This window comes from Eublepharis macularius, chromosome 6 (genome assembly GCF_028583425.1).
Source record: "Eublepharis macularius isolate TG4126 chromosome 6, MPM_Emac_v1.0, whole genome shotgun sequence".
Classification (NCBI taxonomy): Eukaryota; Metazoa; Chordata; class Lepidosauria; order Squamata; family Eublepharidae; genus Eublepharis; species Eublepharis macularius.
In genome coordinates, this window is record NC_072795.1 from 78,987,525 (window position 1) to 79,007,527 (window position 20,003).

The following is a 20,003-nucleotide window of genomic DNA, read 5'->3' on the forward strand; positions in this document are numbered from 1 at the left end:
ATACTTAGCAAAAATCAGTCTTTTTACTTAGTGTAAATGTTTATGGCATAGGCACATGCAACAGTGAGCAGAGAACTGATGCAAGGCATAGGTCATCTCCACTGGTCAGAAATACCTGGGCTTGGATTCCATGGATGTTTCTTTGGGTGCAAGAATTGCCATCCACAGGATGTGACTTTCTTGCCTACCCGTCCTATGGCATCATTAAATCCCCCACCCCAAATATTGTTCCTGAAAGGCCAGGAGACCCTCAGGAACAGAATTGGGGGGGGGGATTTTCCAGGTTGGTGAGGGAGGAAGGAAAATCATGCTCCATGAGAGAAGGAAAATCATGCTCCCAATATTTGCACCTGTGGAATCACTTGCCTGGATAAATCTTGATAAACCCATGTCAATTGTTGCTTATTTTAATATTATGGACTGCTAGGGGAGGAATGGGGATCTGTAGTAATGGAGCAACCACCATAAAGGCCTTGTTTTTCACCAACAATGGGTCTGAAAGTACTCCACGACTCTTTATATGCTCAGACCGAAGTAGTTTCAGACCATCTGAAACACAGAGGCTATTAATCAGCACTACTGTGTGACAACATGGCTCCTGGCCTTGAGTCTGTGGGGCCCGAGTGGCATTGTTGTGCCTACGGCTGCATGGCTGGAAGTGAACATGGCTGGGCCAGGAGAGGGATTGGGACAGTCAGAAGGGCGGAGCTCAGACAGGGAAGCACATTTCTCAAAAGGGACTGGGCAGCTGGCAGAAGGGCAGCAGGCAGTGAACATGGAGCAGCTGGGCAGTGCAGAGGCAGCAAGGATGGCATCAGGATGCTGAGGAGGGGCCACAGAAGAGGCATGCCTGGAGGATGCTGCAAAGGTCTGTGGCCTCTAACTGGAGCTGAGTGAGGCAAGCAAGCCTGGGATGGATGGCTGCCCTTGGCAGCTAAGGTGGCATAGTTGGCCAGGGACAGGGGCTTGAGTGAGGCAAGCCAGATGGAACCAGCAAAGCACCTGTCCCTGGGACTTGGTGAAGAGGACTCCCAGGAGGAACCCCAGCTGTTGACTCAGGGTCAGAGGTGGAAGTGGCACAGGAGAAGGCAGAAGGGGGAAGCACCATGGAGGGAGGCCAGAGATGAGATTTCGGGGTTGCTAGCAGCCATAGCATGGTGCCGTGACTCAGATGCCTTGGGGAATCATCACACCTTCTTAAAGAAACAGGCTCAGTGAAGTCTAGGATGGAATTCTATTAAAACAAGCAAAGAATTCTGACTACTGAATATAAACAGTGTATAGAAAAGGACAGATTGATTTCTTCTGATGCATGGGCCAATGGCTCTTTCAGCTCTTCACAAACTGTGGCAGGAACTATAGACATCCTGGGTATGGAGAAAGTACAGCTAAGGTGCATGATGTGTTGGGTGGGAGGCATAATCTATTGTAATCTGCATGAACACAGCTGGAGGACATGTTATACTTCTTAATACTGTGCATGAAATTTCTGGTGTGAGATTAAAAGTGGCAGTTCCTTGATTGTTTAGGAAATTATCTCCATACAGCAACATGCTCATCCCCCATGTACCTTCAGGTCTTCGGTGCAGGCTCCCCCTTCCCGATCTCTTCCTCCTTCTCTACTTATCAGGTTCGGCTTCCCAGGGCCAGCAACACCTGGCACTTTGCTAGATCATGCTGGCATAGGGCTAAAGTCTGCTCCTGGAGATCCTTTAACCGTTCATTGGAAGACTGAATGTTTACAGGAGGAGATAATCCTGTAACAATTTACAGTTATGGAATGTAGCTACCAGGAAAGAATAAGGGTCACTTGACAACACCATCTTTAATCCTCCTCAGTGTTCTTCCTCATTGGAAGGCTGGGGCATTGGAAGCTATGAAGAAGCCCTCCATACCAATGTAGACGCACAGCTCAGTGTGTGTATATTAAGCTTTTCTTTGTAGCTTGGATAATGTTGCTATTGGACATGAAATTTACATTGAATACTTATAAAATTTAATTTACTGCATCAAAGTAAAAATAAATGTGGTAAATCAGATCACATCCTCTTTAGAGCATTAGAAATTCTTCCAATTTTTATCTGGAAAAGCATAATCACTTCTTAGGAAGAGAATCTTAACTGGCAGGGTAGACAGTACGGAACAAGACAGTACGTTAAGTACCCTGTCCCTAAGCTGTTGGTTGTATCTGATATTAGTCTGATATCTAATATATTCTTGATTTGAGATCTGCATAACACGTTGATTTTGGAACAAGGAAGTGGTCAGAAGCTTACTTTGTATCAGGAGACACAAAAACTAGCTTCACTCTTTGGCTCTGCATGATTATATCTATTCTTAGCTTTCTGCTATCCATTCAGCTTTGCAAATAATCCAGTTTTTGTTTCTTCCATGCAAGGGTAGGCTTAGTTTCTTCAAGTAGGTCAAACCAGAATGATTTCTGCTTTCTCTGGGGAATGATGGCTTCATTACACACAATCAGTGCACTGACTAGTTGAAAATCTGCTTTTTGAAAATGGACAGTTGTGGGCTAACTTTAGGGGGGGGTTGGGGTTTTTTTAAATCTGAATTCTCAGGAGGTTCACGGACTTTCAAAATGTCAGATTTGACTTCCTTGTGTTAATTGCAATTTTTAGTTTAGGTAGTAGATTAACTGAACATTTTATCGGAAAGGTTGTCATCTCCAGAGATGTCCAGTGTGTCACGTGGATAACATAAAACCCAAGCCTCCAGTGGTCTCTGAGATTGTACAGTAAAAGAGATTAAAGGAACAAGGGAGTTTGCTCGGCTAACCATGGTCTTGAACAGTTCTGGTTCTTTATAGTTAGTTCAATTCCTTGAGTCCCCAAATGGGTGAAGGAAGAAATTTTAATAAGTCTGTCATCTAAAATGGAGCTGCACTATTCTACTTTGATGTAGACTTGCTACTAAAGGGACTTATGTGGGATAATTGATCATTTTTCTTTAGAGCAATGATCTCGCTAGGTTTACTGTAGACTTGTTTTTAGTATCCTTTCATGGTCATTTCCAATATTTTTGTATCAATTCACCTGATTCTGTACCCTACACATTCTTCACAGGGTACACACAGATTTTTATATTAAAATAGAGGACCTACAAGGACTTGTTGGGGGAGGAATCTAATTTCCTCTCCCCCACTATTTGTTTTCCTCGCCTGAAAGTCCCCATAGCTTTTCTCCTTTTTCTGCTTTTTTCTCTCCTTCCCACCCACCAGCCAACCTGCCTTTATTTATTTAAAACATTTTCATGCCACCTTTTCACCTGTATAGCACCCCAAGGTGGTAAACATGAAAACATTTGACAATTAAAATAGCCTTTTAAATAATATATAAAATAATTCAATAAAAATAATATAAACACACAACTCCAAAAGTAGGGAGGAGGGCCCAATAAAAACTGGAGATATGCCAAATGAAACAAAAAAGTTTCACCCACTGGTGGGAGACTATAATAGAGGGAGACAGATGAATCTCCCTGGGGAGGGAGTTCCAAAGTTTTGAGACCATGACCAAGAAGGCCATATCTTTGGTTGAAACTAGAGATGGAAAATTCCGAACCATTTGGTTCGTGGTTTGTCATGTTTCATGAACCACAAACTTTCACAAACTTGCCCTGGTTCGCAAACCAGTTCATTCGGTTCATGAAAACGTCACTTCTGGGTCAGCAGGTCTGCAGAGAGCCCATCCCCTCCCCCTGTTGCCTAGGAAACTGATTGATTGGTGCCAGGCTGTCTGCAGTGACTAACTGAAATATGAACCAAATGAACTGGACTAAAATTCATCATGGTTCATGAGAAATGAGCTCCCACGAACCGCTGGTTTGCGAACCACGAACTGGCCCGGTTCGTGATAATAATAATAATGTTTGATTTATACACCACCCTTCAGGATGACTTAACACCCACTCAGAGCGGTTTACAAAATATGCCATTATTATCCCCACAGTTCATGCCCACCTCTAGTTGACCCCTAACTAGCCTTAGATGGCAGGGTCAACCCAAACCAGGGCCAAAGAAGATGACCAGAGTGGATGAGTAGGTTAATATAAGAGATGATCCTTAATATATGCTGGTGCCAAGCCATGTATGGCTTTAAACACCTTGGATTGAGTCTGGAAGCAAATTGGGAGCCTGCATAGATGGAACAAAACTGGAGAGATATGGTCCATACAACCCACTACAGTCAACAGTGGCTACAGCATTGTGTACTAGGGGTGTGCATAATGGAAAAAACGAGCTGAAAATACACACAGAAATCACTGATTTGTCTCATAAAAGCAGTTTCCTGAATGCTGAACCAAATCCAGAAAAGTAAATTGTAACGAGACATTCCTGCCCAAAAGTTTGTGTGTTTTGTTTTGTACTTTCCAGCAGCAGGCTGGCACTGGGCTCGCTTCAGAGAGTAGCAGCTTGTTTTCCTAACAGCTCATCAGTCGGATCCCAAGGGAAGAGAGACTGTTAATTATTAATTAATTTTGTTGGTGGGAAGGGAGAATGAGACCACTGTGCACGAGTACATCTCCCCATCTTCCCCCATGTAATTGCCCAGGAAATAGCATTCCCTCCCTTCCTGCCAATCACATCCTTGCAAGGGGAGACCCCTTCCCTCCCCTTCTGTCAGCTTTGGAAACATTTGGAAGGGAGATTTCAATCATAAGTTGCAATTTGAAAGACATTTCCTTGGGAGTAAGCACTATTGAATAACATGGGGTGTACATCTGAGTAGACCTCTTTAGGATTGCTTCCATAGTCTTTCAGGGCTCTTTCTTTTTCTGAGTCAAATGGCAAATGTGTACCTGCTCCCCCCTTTCAAAAACAATTCTGCCTGCCCCAACAGCAAAAGGAAAACATGGGGGGAAATAGGTCTGTTTGGGCATGGAGTGAGTAGGAATTCAGCCAGTCATTCTGCCTGCACTTGGGTGATGGAAAAGATTGGCAGTGGGAATGTCCCACTTTGCATCGGAACACTGAGCATCAAAGAGAAAGATGTGAATTCACCCCTCGTGGGAACAAAATTATAAAGCACAAGAAAACAGCGGCAACAGGCAGCAGCAGAATGCAAATGTATTGGCACTATAAAAAAAGAAAAAGTGAACATGAAGTAGGATTGTTTTTAATGTTGCTGCGCTGCACTTGTTGGAGCACTCTCCTATTTAGGAATGCCGTACTGCCACTGCTTTACCCACAGACAACTGTTTTCTACAGATCCGTTGCTGTTTGTGTGTTATTGTTCTTGAAGAAAAACTCAGTGGATCAGTGGTTTAGACTAGAAGGAGGACTAATGGTTAAATGCGAAAACAGTTCCCCAGAGCCTTGTTTCTCCACCTCCCCTTGAAAAGAATAGTGTGCATTTGCACATGTGCAGCCAATGCATGCGAAATAGACTGAAACTCATGAAAACAACCCCCCCCCCCCAATGGATCATTTCCAAGCTGGCATTAGCCAACCCGGAACAAAGTAGTAGTAGAACAGAATTATTTCAGAATCCCCGGAATTGAAACAGAAATGGAAATTTTCTTGGTGCACACCCCTATTCGGTACCTATTCAAGGTGCTATTAATTGTTTGTTAGGATCTATAGCTTTCTAGGGCAAAGACTGAAAATAGTGTTCCACTTACTTTATACATACTGTGGAACAGGGATAGCTTCTGTAGTTCTAACAGGAGCAAGCTGTTGTGTAAGAAGAGTGGTTAAGGAAGACAAGATCATCTGCAGCAGGCATGGGCTGATGTATGGTCTATTTCTTTCTCTTGTTATCTTTAAACTAGAATCCCCATGTCAACTAATTTGTTTTAAATTGCTGAAGAAAGAATATACGCTCAGAATCTTTAAGCTATAGTAAATTATCCTGACCCTGCACATTGTATTAAACATGCTGAATCATATCAAGAGATCCTCCTAGACCAACATTCATTTCAATAGAACCCCAGCAGGTGGTCCAGTGTCCTGCTTGAGGCTGAGGTCCAGGAGTCTAGGCAGTGTTCTGGAGTCAACAACACAATAGCAAAAGCTGAGATCTTACGTACTCCGTTCAAGGAGGCAGAGATACAGGCCCCTTCCATCCACGAGCAGGCTGCCAGTACTTAAAAGGTGCCATGCCCAGCAGTGAGTACCTTGATAAGGCTGAGGGGGTTAAGGACTTTGAGTGACTTAAGGGGTCAGTTGAGGAGAGGCCTTGGTTCCTGCAGTGAGCTCTGGAGTGGAGGGTTTAGGGTCCAAAGCCAGGGCTGTATCCCAGGGTGAGCAGGCTGACTCATTCTGGGGGTTCCCCCTGTACCACCAAAGAAGATTCCTGGAGGTGTCTCATCTGCCTCCTTCTCCAACAGTGTTATATGCCCAGCTGCCTCCTCCTCTGAGTCTTTGGCCTCTGTGCCTGACAAGGAGGACATATTCTGTTGGGCTACTGGCCAATTTCTGGTAGACTACAACCTACTAGCTCTTTCTGCAGTCCCAAAATGTTATGAATAGAGATGGGCATGAACAGCAATACGAACGGAAAAAAGCCATGAACAGCCCAATCAGCTGTTCGCGAACAAGCTGTTCGTGAGGCCCCATTCTAAACCAACAGATGGTCGTTGCAAGCATTGTTTGTTACTGTTCATTGCTGTTCATCAAGCTAGACCATCTGGCACCTGCAATCAATTCCCTCAGCATCCAGAGGCAGGGACTGCCTGAACTCTGTCTGAACTCCTGCTGTTGCCCTGGAAACCCCAATCTAAGCCCAATTTAGCTTGATAGGCAGGTCTTCCTTTCAAGTGTGGAGCTCCAAATTTGTTACAAGGAAGCAAAGAGCAGGGCGGGAGGGGGGCTCCCAGCTCTGGTTTTGCAGACAGTGAGAGAGAGTTGCTGTTGGCATTTTGAGAGAGAGACAGGGAGAGTGCATTGGAGCTTGAATTTTCTTTGTGTGTGGTGGGATAGGGATCTACCTCTTCAAGTTCCAGGGCTGCTGCCAGGCTCTGGGCCAAGCTATTATTTATTATTGGTACCTTTCCTGCTGCCTGCTCAGGTCCGGTTTCTGGGAGTGGTGTGGTAGGGATCTACCCCTTCAGGTTCCAGGGCTGCTGCCAGGCTCTGGGGCCAAGCTATTATTTATTATTGGTACATTTCCTGCTGCCTGCTCAGGTAGGGTTTATGGGAGTGGTGGGGTAGGGATCTTGCTGGCTGGAGGAGAGCCTGCTGGCCCCAACGAACAACGAACATATTCATGACAGGATCATGTTCGTCAGTGTTCGTTGTTTGTGGATGACAACGAACAATGAACACCATGTTCATTTTTTTTCTGTTCGTGCCCATGTCTAGTTATGATTCTAAATGAATTAGATCTGTTGTAGGTACTGCAGTTGAGAGAGATGCTGCAAAATTGGCCCCCCCATCCTTGCTGTATCTAATACCTAGGGATGAGAGCTCATAATCTTCAATGAACAGATTTCCATTCACTAATGTGTGTGCTGACAAAAGTAGTGGGCTAAGAATGCAGAAAGGAATGAGTGTGTTATCCAGTGCTGTTTTTTACAGGGTGAAAACAGTGTTGCAATAGTCGCATGCTATCTATAATAAAATTTTGGCAATGACAAACTTAAAAAAAAATAACTTCTATGATGAATGGTTCTAGTAATGAAAGTCTTTACCCAGTCACTGTATACAAGTTTTCCAGTGCTCTGTGGGAGCATCTTTGACCTATGAAATCATCCACTGCAGATTCTCTCCCCCTCCCCGCTGCCTTTCTTCTTAAAGTCTGATCATCCTGTGAGCACAGTTTCAAAGTAGAGGTGAATATAGAGGGTCAAACAATTCAGATGCTTGTAGGGTAAAGATCTGATAGTTCTTCAGCAGTGACAGAACAATTACAGCGTCTAGCAGTAAAAAAAATTTAGTGCAGCGTTAGTATGAACTCAGCTTTTTCTCTCTGGAGAAAAATTATTCTGTAAGAGAGATAAAATGTTTCTCTGAATTAAGACATCATGTTGACTTTCATTAACTGACTTTAAATTTGCTCTGTCGTTTACAACACTCTCTTGGCCCTCAGATTTTTTTGCCCTTTGGGTCTGAATTATTGGATGCTTCACATATTAAAAAAACAGAAGATGGCTTTCCTTGATCTGATAAAGTAATTGAGACTGAGTAGTTAATTCCTTTATTGAGTTACTGCTTTTCATTTGCCTTATCTATGTAGGGGGAGGGGTTTATATTGACTGTTATTACAATATCAAATCTAGCAGTATTCCTAGTTCAGAGTGTGAAAAGCTGTTGTAAGATTAAATAATAGTGACACACATTATGTAAGAGCTAATAATGTATGGGTACAAATAAATAGTTCTAAAGTCATAAAGACTCTCCATAATTCCATATTGAGTATGAATGAATAATTTTCTGGACACTCTGACCTCAGATGTGCCTAGGAATTAAAAGTTATGGATCTCCATAATTGTACAGTGAACGTTTCTGGTCCTTGGCTTACCGTATCAGTTAACCAGGTACTGGCCTGGTTAATCAGAGGCCACCCCAAGATGTTTGGCTGTCTGAGGTAGCTGCAGTATATAACTGAGGAAGTGCCCTTTGGGGCTCCTTACAAGTGTTGAAGAGGATAATAATATAATATATAATAATAACATTCAATTTATATACCACCCTTCAGGATGACTTAACACCCACTTAACACACCCACTCAGGTTTACAGAGTATATTATTATTAGCCCCACAATCACCCTGTGAGGTGGGTGGGGCTGAGAGAGCTCCTAGAAGCTCCTAGAAGCAGTATCACCGAAGTTGGTAGGGGGAGCTGACCCTCACTCTTTCAGGCCTTGACAGGCCATTGTCCTGAGAGGTCTCCCAGGCTCTTCTTCCTCATTCCCTACTGCTTTCCCTTCCAGCCAGCTAGGTACAGGGAGGGCTGAGGCATGCCTCCCTTGGCCTGAGTCTCTGGTCTTTATGAAGTAGACACAGTTGCCTGCACCTGCCCCTCACCTGTCCCTGCTTGCTTTGGGATTATTTCCACCTACAGGAAGTGAAACACATGGTCCTTATTACAGCCAGCCGTGGATGCCTGTACTTGATCGTTCCCCTCCCGCAGCGTCATGTTGGGCCTGAAGCTATGCCTGCCATTGTCTGCTGCCCATCTTTTGTTTGTCTACTGTCCTGGTGTCAGGCCTGGCTAGGGGATTCTCTCAGACTCTCCACTTCATCAAACACAGTTGTATGAGTTAAAGGTCTTTATTAGAGATTGCTCCCTAGAAGGGTAGTTGTACATAGTAATTGCCTGGAATGCCAAAGCAGTCTTCCCAGAAAGGTTATACCCCCAGTCCCCTCCCCCCAGTTCAAACAACAGTCAGTTGAAGTTGGCGTGGAGCTGTGAAGCACGAAAGTCCTGGAAGAGATGCAGAGCCGAGTTTCTCAAGGTCAGATGGTTCCCAGACGCTGTTCAGGCTGTACTGATAAAACCGCTTAACCCAAGATACAGTGAAGGAAAAAAAGCAACTACACTGCTACCCATCCACCCCAGTAGAAATACATTCACAGGTATGGCAGGCAGGCTGCTTTGCCTGCCTGACACTTGGTTCTGGCCCTTTCTCAAAGCAGCCCAGGACAGGGAGGAGCTTTGGTGGCCGTCAGGGATGCTTGCATCTCCTGTTCTGTGTTCTGGATTCCCAGTAAGGTTTTTTGGAGGGGGGGGGCTGCTCCTGCAGACTGTTTAAGTTGAAAGAATGTGTGACAGCCCCAGGATGTGTGATAGATGTGTAATAGCCCTATGCGTTTCGTGGATGAGCAGGGTTTTGCACCTAGTCCTAATCAGCATAATCTCCACTGCCACACTGGTTTCTGTGATGGACACAATATATGCATGCAAAAGGATAAGTATATGAAGCTTCTCCGTTCATTCATATGAACTATCATGAATATTTATTGAACTCTTAATCATAGAGAGTGGAACTGTTCTACGGTTCATAAAGACCTTTTTCAATTGCTGATGGAACTGACCTTACATACAGTGGTTTATTACCTTTGGCTTTTACCAGTGTGATCACTGTATTTTTAAGCTCCTGATTCTTGTGTTGAAAGGTACTTGCACTTTTTGTAACCTATATATGAGTCATCGTGCGCATCAAACTTGGGTGCCAAAAAATAATGAAGACTTCTTTGAGGCTTCAGTACCTAGAGCAATAGCCCTGTGGAGCTCAGAAGCATGCACATCCTCTGTTTGGTCCAAGTAACAACCAACTTTTATGCCATACCACTTCCTGTGGGAGATCTGCAAGACAGTGGCCAGCTTGATCTGTTACATATGCGTCTCAAAGACAGATAATCTGTTTGTAATGATTTTAAGTAAATGTGTGTATGTGTCTTTAAATGCTTGGTGTGGTATAGATGAAGAGTAGAGGTGAAAGAGAGGGATGAGTGAGCGATATGATTGGTTGATAACAGAGTATGAGCGGAGTGAATGCAGTTTTAAACTGAGAGTGGAGAAAAAAGATTTAGTCAGGGGCAAGAGAGGCAAGCTGTGTGCAGCCTTAGCATGTTTAAGCATGTCTGTGAAAAATATTGAGTCTGGTTTTAGCAGGCAAGCTGTGTGCAACCTGAGTATTTTTAAGCAGTTCTGAGAGAAACATTGAGTCAGGAGAAAGCAGGCAAGCTGTGTGCAGCCTGAGCTTGTTTATGTTGTCTGAGAGAAATGTAACCTGTGTGGAAGCCTGAACTGTGTGTTTGTGAAAGAACATTCAGTCAGGGAACTGATTTTCCTCTTCTCACTGCAAACCCCCAGCAGGTGTCCCTGTGGTTTACTGATCCCTGGAAGGAAGATTTCAGTGGACGGCAGTGGGAAGGGAGAGATTGGAATGATCTTCTATGCAAGTACAGTGCTTAGGTGTTTGAGAACAAACATTCAGTCAGGGAAAAGCAGGCAAACTGTCTGTGCGCCTGAGAAAAGGTCTTACTTGTAACTGAGAGAGAAATTAATATCAAAAGCAGGCAAACTGTGTGAAGCCTGCGAGAAGATCTGTGTGATTGGGTTTAAGTAAAGTAACTTTAAGAATTGAGAACTACTCTTTTGAAACCATCAGGTTTAAGAAATAATATGAAACCGACACACTTCTTATAAAAATAAAAGTTTATTTTGTTTTTTTTATATCCCAGAGTATCTGTCATTCCTATATCCCATTCCTATCCTCAGGGCCACATAGTACCACAAAAAAGCCTGACTCTTGGGCGAGTTACTAAAATGAGAAATTTAAGTTGTTCTGGAATTTAACTCCTGGTGGCAGCAGTCTACCAAGAGGGGGGAAGAATAAAAGACTTAAAGACCAAATCTACCCAAGAGAAAGAAAGGGTCCTAACACTCTTGTACTCCTTTTAGGAGTTTTTCTTTTGTGGTTTCTAAAAGCTTTAAAACAGGTAATAATTTAGGGGGCAGGAATTTGGCCCTCTTCCCTCTGAAATTGACATCATTAGCAATTCAAGAGGGAAAGCATGGTTTTTCATGGCTCATCCCCATCATTTATACTGGTAAGTGGTATGCCTGGCCATCCGCCCAGGCTATTCTGTCATTGTGAAGTGGAGTAAAATGGATGTTCATTCTTTGTAATAGAAATCCATTAACTTTGGCCTACCCTGTAGCACACCATGACTAATATGATGTACCTTGGGCACAGAAGAGCCAGAGCACCCATTAGAATCCCCATTGGGACTCAGCTGAAAACATCTCTTCTGTTTACTGAACCCCTCTTGCTGTGTGTTTCTTAAAAGTGCTTCCAGTGTGGAGCTTGGCCATTACTTTTTGAGTTTCTCTGCCAACATCTCCATGTTGCTAGTGGCCACTGGAGGGAGCATGAAGGCTGATCGTGTCGTAGTGGTTAAGAGTGGTGGCCAGTGCCTGGAGGGACCCAGATTCAAAGCCTTGCTAGTCATGAAAGTTACTGGGTAACATTGCACTAGTCACCCTCCCTTAGCCTAACAGGGTTGGTTACGTAAAATAGAAGAGAGCGAACCATATTTACTGCCCTGACCTCTTCAGAGAATTGGTGGTATAAAAATGTAACTAAACAGGCATGAAGACTCAACACAGTGATCAAACCCATGCATGCGGAACGCCCTCAGAGATATTTGGGTGGGAGGCAGTGGCAACTGCAACTTGTGCTCTGGCCCATAATTAATTAATCTTGTTTTGTATAATGTATGTATGACTGTCTAGCACTAAGAAAACAGCCCTTGTCCTTACATACAAGAATATTATGGATTTGGAGATGGCAGAACATCAAAGGGCAGCTTTAGCTAGCCCCGAGAAGATTCCAGTGACTGGGTCCGTGTTTGCTTCCCCCATGAGGTGCAGAATCTTCAAGTACTTCCATAGTGGCAAGAGAGGAATAGAAACTTAATCATTGTTAGAGGTCAGATCATTGGTGTTACAACATACTTCCAGTACGTCACCTCTTTTACTGTGCTAATGGCCTGTGGCTGTGCCTCCCACTGGCAGGAACCTCGAGAAGGGCCTTGGACTGGCCAAGATATTATCGACAATTTAACTGTGAACACTACCGGCAATGCCCTTTGATTCTTAGCAGTGGCTTACTATGATTAATTGGACTTGTTCTTGTCAGTAATATCAAATGAAAAGTAGTCTTCTTATATCTTTATTGATGATAATATTTATAAAGGTTGAGATTCTCAGGTACCTTTAGTAGAACTAAATTTGACTTTTACGATATATAAAGTTAGGCTTAAATAGATCTTTATAGTGATGCCAAGAAAGTAGAGAGAGAACATGCCTTTGAAAGAAGAATCTCTGAGTATGTCAATGGAAATGTAAGAGAAATCTTTGTTTCAGAATTTCAAAAACTAAAATGCTGTATCTAGTCAAAACCTGAAGAATGGAAATAGAGACAAAAATAGAATTATTTGAAGGAGGATGACAATTAAAACTGCAGAAATTCTAAAAACTATACAAGAGATAAAAGAGATTAAACTAGCTCTAGCTGAGGTAGAAAAAAGAATGGACTTAGTAGAACAACCTAATAAGACCAATAATATTTTCATAACAGAAAATGAAGATAAGATACAGGAATTAGAAGGAAAGAGTGAATAATGATCAGGAATAAGATGAAAGCAAGTACTTTGAAAGAGGTTGTGATGGACTGCACTTTTTAAAAGCCTAGAGGTGCTGTATAAACAGCTGAAGGACTGTTAATGGTTAATCCCTCATAGACACAGAGAGCTTTGAGTTACAGTGTACTCCAAGAAATCTGTTTGGGTAGCATGAGTTGGAAAGAGAAGGATCTGTTTTCAGCCCTAGCTGAGAAGGATTGAGTGTGAACAGTTGGGAGACTGAGTGCTAACAGAGAATAGTTTAACACTGACAGGAGTTGGCAAGGAAGTTTGAGATGTAGGGGCAGACTCCCATTTGGGCCAAAGAAAGGAAATAGATCTTCTAAGGAGAGGAGACTTCCCCTACCCAGTCGAACAGGGAGTGAGCTCTGGAGAGTGAGGAGATCCCTTGCTGGGTGTGGTTGGAAATTGCCATTGGAGACCTTAAGAATCAGTTAAAAACCGAAGGAAAGCACTCATGCTTGAAGAGAAAGGGTTTGGGGTACTAGAGAGTGGGTACCAGCATTCTTAAACCCAAAAGAGAAGGAGAATCCTAAAAGAAAAGGAACTAGAGTGTTTGGGGAAAACTTGGGAACAAAAGCCTCCAAGCATACAAATTTAAATATCTATGAAGAGCATAAGAACTGAAGTCTGTGCACGTACTGATTTTATCTCAGATATTTCTGTGTTGAATTACCTCGGACATTTTCAACCCCTGATTTTATCTGACCTTTTCCATCTAAAATGAATAAAATAATTAGTTATTTTTGAATTTTAAAAACACCTCTGGTGCCATTTCTGCTGTTTAAGGACAAAGAAGAAGGAAAGAGGAGGAGGGAATGTCATAGAGGTATTTTGTACAGCGTTTGTTCTTTGTCATCTAGGTGACATTAGGCATAAATTGTACCCAAATGAGAAAGATTTCATGTACTTCTTTACATGTTCATGCTTCCTATTTCAGAATACATTTATTTCTTATTTCTAAATTCCTGACTAGGAAGGTTGAATTTTCACAAACTGGAATTACCCGGTACTCAGACCATGCATTGGTTCTGCTAAATCTGATTAGCTAAAAGAAAGGGGAAAGTATGGTGATTAGATAAGTTAAGATATTAAAGACAGATTTACATAACAAATTTAGTAAGGCTCATTAAAACAAACTAGAAGCTCTAGAGGTAGATAAAACTAATAAAAATGTAATATATGCAGCAGATTTTTTAAAATTTGGAAGTCAAACTGGGGGATTTTTTCCTTCTTAGAATAAGAAAGCTGTGGGAATTATATCTTACTCGCCCGGCTGAAACACTGCTGCTGCTTGTCTAGCTGGGCAGCTCACCCTCTCCCCTTTCCTAAAACAGTTTGGGTTACAGTTCCAGAGGAGTTAGCCGTGATAGACTGTAGTAGCAAAATCAAAAAGAGTCCAGTAGCACCTTTAAGACTAACCAATTTTATTGTAGCATAAGCTTTCGAGAGCCACAGTTCTCTTCGTCAGATGCATGGAGGGCAGAAAGAAACTGGCGGGGAGGGCTGTGGTTATCGAAGGCTTGTGCTGCAGTGGAATTGTATGGTCTTGGTGGTGCTGCTGGACTCTTTCTCATTTTGCTACTACAGACTAACACGGCAAACTCCTTTGAACCTTTACACAAGCAAACTGATCCCCACATCAAAAGGAGCTGTTTGCATCTCCATATCAAAGGAGTTGTTTACATCCCTCCTCTCCTCCTCCCCTCCCCTCTCCTCCTCTATATTTGACCAGTTTCTTTCTGCCCTCCATGCATCTGACGAAGAGAACTGTGGTTCTCGAAAGCTTATGCTACAATAAAATTGGTTAGTCTTAAAGGTGCTACTGGACTGTTTTTGATTGGGTTACAGTGGCAGTGAAACTTGCAATGGGCCAGCAATGCTCTCCCTCCCCAATTGTAGCACTGTTGCCTCTTCCACAGGGAAGCGGCTCCATTGGAGTTGAGTTGTCTGTGCACATATGCATACAATGCTCTATTTTAGGGTATTTTACCCCCCCTTCATCCCCCCATTTTCTGATTTTTCTGCAACTGGGGGGGGGGATTTCTGCCATGTGGGCCCAATCCATGGATTTACACTTGGCTATTAGAGTATACACTTGGCTATTAGAATATACAACTGGAAACCCCCAAGGAAATTGCAGGAGTGGGAGGGGAAATGGAAGCACTTGTGTTGGCACTGAAAGTTGTGCCCTTTCTGGGGAAACTACTGTTCAGAGTCACGGTGCTGAATCAGCTCTCTACTTCCACCTCCCAAACTTTGGCACTATACCCTCCTGCCATTTTGACCTCAGTGACCATCCTTCTCCAGGCTCCACTGTTCTCAGTGTTGCCTCCTCTCTGCTGCTCTGAGGGGAAAGATGACTGGAGTGGGTGGCTGCTGCTCTTCCCCTCTTGTGCTTGCCTACACCTTTCTGGGGCCCCTCTTCCTCCAATGGCTGTTAAAAGCGGTGGGGAAAGTAGATTTAGCCAGGCTAGCAGAGGCACGTTGTGTGTGGAAGCACAGACAACACTCTGCAGTTTGGGGGGAATTTTAACTCTCCCTCCATTTAAAAAAAATTCTCAGATTTTTCTGCAAACCTGAGGGATTCCCCAAATTTGTAGAAAAGACTTTTAAAACATGTAAATTGCCCTAATCTGTGGGAGTAAGGATTCTCAGATCAGGGCCACTTAGCCCTGATGCTGTAACAATATGATGATATAAAAAGGGAGATTGTTTACCAACTACTTTTAGTAAGGAGATTATGCAGGAGATCACTAACTGCTATAAAGAACTATACACTTCAGAGAATCTTGATCAAGTACAAATTGAAACCATTTTGAAGATGGGGGGGAGTAGATTGTATCTGTTGGGAAATGGCCAGATTAGATAGATACTGTAACTTAATTAAGAAAATAATACAGTACAGCACAATTTTGGAAATAAAAAGCTTACTTGTTACAAGAACTTGTAAAGGGGAGCTCAGGAGGGTATTAACCTCTTTTGAGGCCTGATTACCTCAGAGAACAATTACTCATTGTTTATATATTATGAATTATTATGTATCTGTCTATGGGGTATTGGCCAGACATATTAAGATATGGCAAAAGCCTTAGTTTTTTTTTTCTTTCAACAGCCTTATCTTTTCTGTGAGCTTTAGCTTATGAGAAAATATCATTAAGCTGCTTCATCAATGGCACATCTCACTAGGTTAGTAAGAATGTATCAAGTAGTAACTAGCCAATGACTGGTATTGTAATGGTACAGTAATGAAACCATTACAGTACAGTATAGTACAGTAATGGTACTGTAATGAAACTTCTTGCATGTGAAACATCTTGCTTTGTTCTTGTCTTTTGTCTGTTTTGCAGGCAGTAAATTTGTTTTGCATCTAAAATTTTGTATTTAATTGTTAAACGTTGGTTGAAATTTGTATTATATCTACAGCATCTTATTCCAGTATGTGCTCAGTCACTTTTTTACTTTGGTACTGTAATGAATCACAGGCAGATTACATCCATGTGTGATGGAAATGTACCAGAGCAATAAACTACTGGAGGACGGTCTTTGTTATGAAAGGACTTGGTTATACTGTTAACACTATTTTTGCTTAATTATGTTGCGGCTGTGCCAAGGAAGCTCTAGGTACCCACTCTGTGTATCATAACTGCTGTTAGACTAGTACTAGCTAAGGTATCGAAACTAAAAAAGATTCCAAGAAGATCTTTTGTAGACAGAATTAAGGAGTACTATTTAAAAAAATTTAAGGACTTCTATTTAAAAAAACCCCAAAGACTTCTCATACACAGGTTTTGGCAAGGCATTAAAACGTGCATGGAACGTACACTGTAAAGAATGTATCTTGGATCTCATTTGGGAACTAAATGCACAAATTTGATGTTTGAAAGGTTTAATATCTTCATATTTTAATTTTGTACATGAATTAAAAAGGGAAAAAACAAAATAATAGTATGAATTTGTGTTAATTTAGACCCCGCTTCCTTGAGTGTACTGGTCTTAATTTTTCCCGTACATTGTAACTGATGTCTGACTAATTCCAAATACCCATTTTGTGAAATGATCTAACTGAATCCAAACCATACATGTGTATTCTGACCCTCTTTAGATACATCTCAAGTGGTGGAAATTGTATATGAGGAGGGTAAGCAGGAACAAGTGTAATGGATGTGCCTCCCCCCCATGTGCAATTTCTGGTTCCAGCCTTTTAACATACTATTTCCACTGTTGAATATATATAGTGAAGAAGCTTTTGGTGCATTGTCTTCTGTCTTTGTAATTCACTTTCTGTATTATGATATGTCATGCCTCAGACAGCTTGTTGTTTACATTGTGTTCTAATTCTGTAATCCTAGTTTTATTGCATTGTTTATTGGATGTCCTATGCTTGCTGTTTGAATTGTTTTTTATGTTTTGTAATCAGCCTTGACCCTCAGTGAGAAACGTGTGCTAAAAATGAAGTAAGTAAATAAGGAGTCTTGTCTGTATGATCTCTTACAAACACATAGGAGAAGGCATGTGATGAAGTGGTACACGATAGGTTTTAGATTTTTCAAACCTTGAAGCTGTCTTATACTGAGTTAGACTATTCGACTATCAAGGTCACTATTGTCTGCTCTTACTGGCAATGGCTCCCCGGCATCCAAGTCTTCACATCATTTGTTTACCTGATATTTAAAAAACACCCTGTAGATGCCAAGGTTGAACCTGGGACTTTCAACATGCAAAGCAGATACTGTCTCACTGGGGCCAGCCCTTCCATCCATTTGTGCCAAATAAAGAAAATAAATCTCTCTGTAAAATCTTTTTGTATGACTTTAACCTCCAACACATAGCTTGGTTAAAGAAGCAATATTGTAAGTAGTGTTCAGATTGATTGAAATCTCTATTCTTCCGTTTCCATTTAGAGATAATATCCTTCCACTTTTTCTTGTCTGTATTGTTAAGTGTATAGTTTTCTGTTTTTCTCCCCGGAGGGTGACAGCATTTACAGAGATGATTGAAGCCATCTCCTTTTCTTTTGAGTCTGATTTTTTAAAAGATGTTTGCAATCCTTCTTCATGACAGGCTCATGGAAGCTGCTGGAGTACATTTGCCATGTTAAATATTTTTTTTATTTCTTTAAAATTTTCCAACACTAGCATCCTACATGTCTGTATTTTTTTTTAAAAAACCCAGCCAATTGATATAATATATATATATATATATATATATATATATAGAGAGAGAGAGAGAGAGAGAGAGAGAGAGAGAGAGAGAGAGAGAGAGAGAGAGAGAGAGAGAGAGAAAATCCTAAGTAACAAAGAGAAGGTATATTATTAAGTACTATAGATGTTGTGGTTCATCCTCATGTTACATCTGTGTTACCTTGCCAGAATTGTTACTGCAGGTATTTTTCATTAAGCTCTTCTTTTGTGCTTTTCCCTATTTTCCTGTTTCTCATAGAAATATGTAGCGATTGGAGAGCTGGGAAAGGCAACTGACACTTTTGATTCTGCTGGGAAAGTAACAGAAGAAAAACCTTACTGTAAGCAGCAAGCGAATCTTATCTGTTTGTAAATAATTAAATATTTGACTGCCATGCTTTGTTTTGAACCTATTAAAGTAAATAAGGTGTCAAGATCAAATTCCTAGTTTAGTTTTGAAGTGATATAATCAGTTTGACCAATTAAGCTGTGTCAATCTTGGAAATGGGAGAAGTAAATAGTAATCTCTCATTTAGAAGTTCATATAAGACCCTAGATTCCTAGATACCACACCCAGCATCATAATTGGTCTTCAGATTATTAAGAAATCATTATCAAAGGGGACAGCATAAATGGATAGTCTGTAAGATGACATCCCTATTGTGAATATTTGTGGTAATTGCTTGTGAAGGAGTGTTCATAAGGGAATGAGAGGCTTCTTGCCCCACTAGCAGATGCGGACAACATCTATGATGGCTTATTGTACTTAGACAAATGGTGTATTCCCCGCCCCTCCCTTTGTTGCACATATATGAGAATGTTATCACTTGCTGATTATGAGATTCAGAACACAAAGGGGAAAGTCCCCAGTTCTTTCCCCGTCTTTTAGGCAGTTCCTTTCTCTGTGGATTCTATACCCTCAGAATTCTTTAAGTTTCAGGCCAACAACTAAATAAACAAGGTTAACTGAAAAAGAGTCCTTTGAATAGTTGAAATGCTTTGTGGCTTGCCTTGCTTCTTCATGATGCATCTCTTCTGTGCTTTTCAGAAGTAACAAGCAGCTAATTGGGAGGGAAACCTACTACTACTTCCATTAATTCCTTCACTACTTAAAAGAAGAGAGCTATAGATAGCTTGTCTCCTAGCAACTGCTATACAGTCCTCTGTATTTATAACACCCGGTAACAGGTAGCAGCAATAAATTATCTTCTGTTACCTTGGGGTGATAAAGAAGATCTCTGTGGATTTTTCTTTCCTCCCATTTTATTTGTGTATGCTCTCTTTTCATTTGTCTGTTATTTTGGCATGCTTCTCAAGATTGTATTATTGATTCCTTTATAGCTTATATCACCTTATTATGCTTATTGTGTAAAAACCCAATTCAATTTGTATTCAATTTTAGTGCTATCAAAATTAGCTAATCTTTTTTTATCTGTTATCAAGGTTACCGGACATAGTTCAGGTGAACTGATAAATTCTTTAATGGAAAACACTTATCATGTTATGAACTGTTTCTCTAATATGTTAATAACATGTTACAAACTGTTAGCATGTTATGAATAGATGCCACAATATTTTGTACTTCTGTAGTTTTACTGGGGAGGAGGAGGGGAGGAAAGGTCTTACTTTTCCACTAAAGCTGAAGCTTCTTGTATAGATAAACATAGATGGCTGTTTCATGCAAGCTGAATAATCAGTGTTGAAGTGAC

The 20,003-nt window shown here is 41.5% G+C and overlaps 1 protein-coding gene across 1 annotated transcript in view; it reads left to right on the forward strand.

Moving 5' to 3' along the window:
- The window catches only part of TRUB1 (TruB pseudouridine synthase family member 1), a 49,048-nt gene that overhangs the window by 12,221 nt on the left and 16,824 nt on the right, over positions 1 to 20,003 (forward strand). Inside the window, exon 4 of the mRNA XM_054983871.1 lies at positions 18,554 to 18,635. Within this exon, the coding sequence (XP_054839846.1) occupies positions 18,554 to 18,635 (82 nt within the window). The remainder of the gene's footprint in view (positions 1 to 18,553; positions 18,636 to 20,003) is intronic.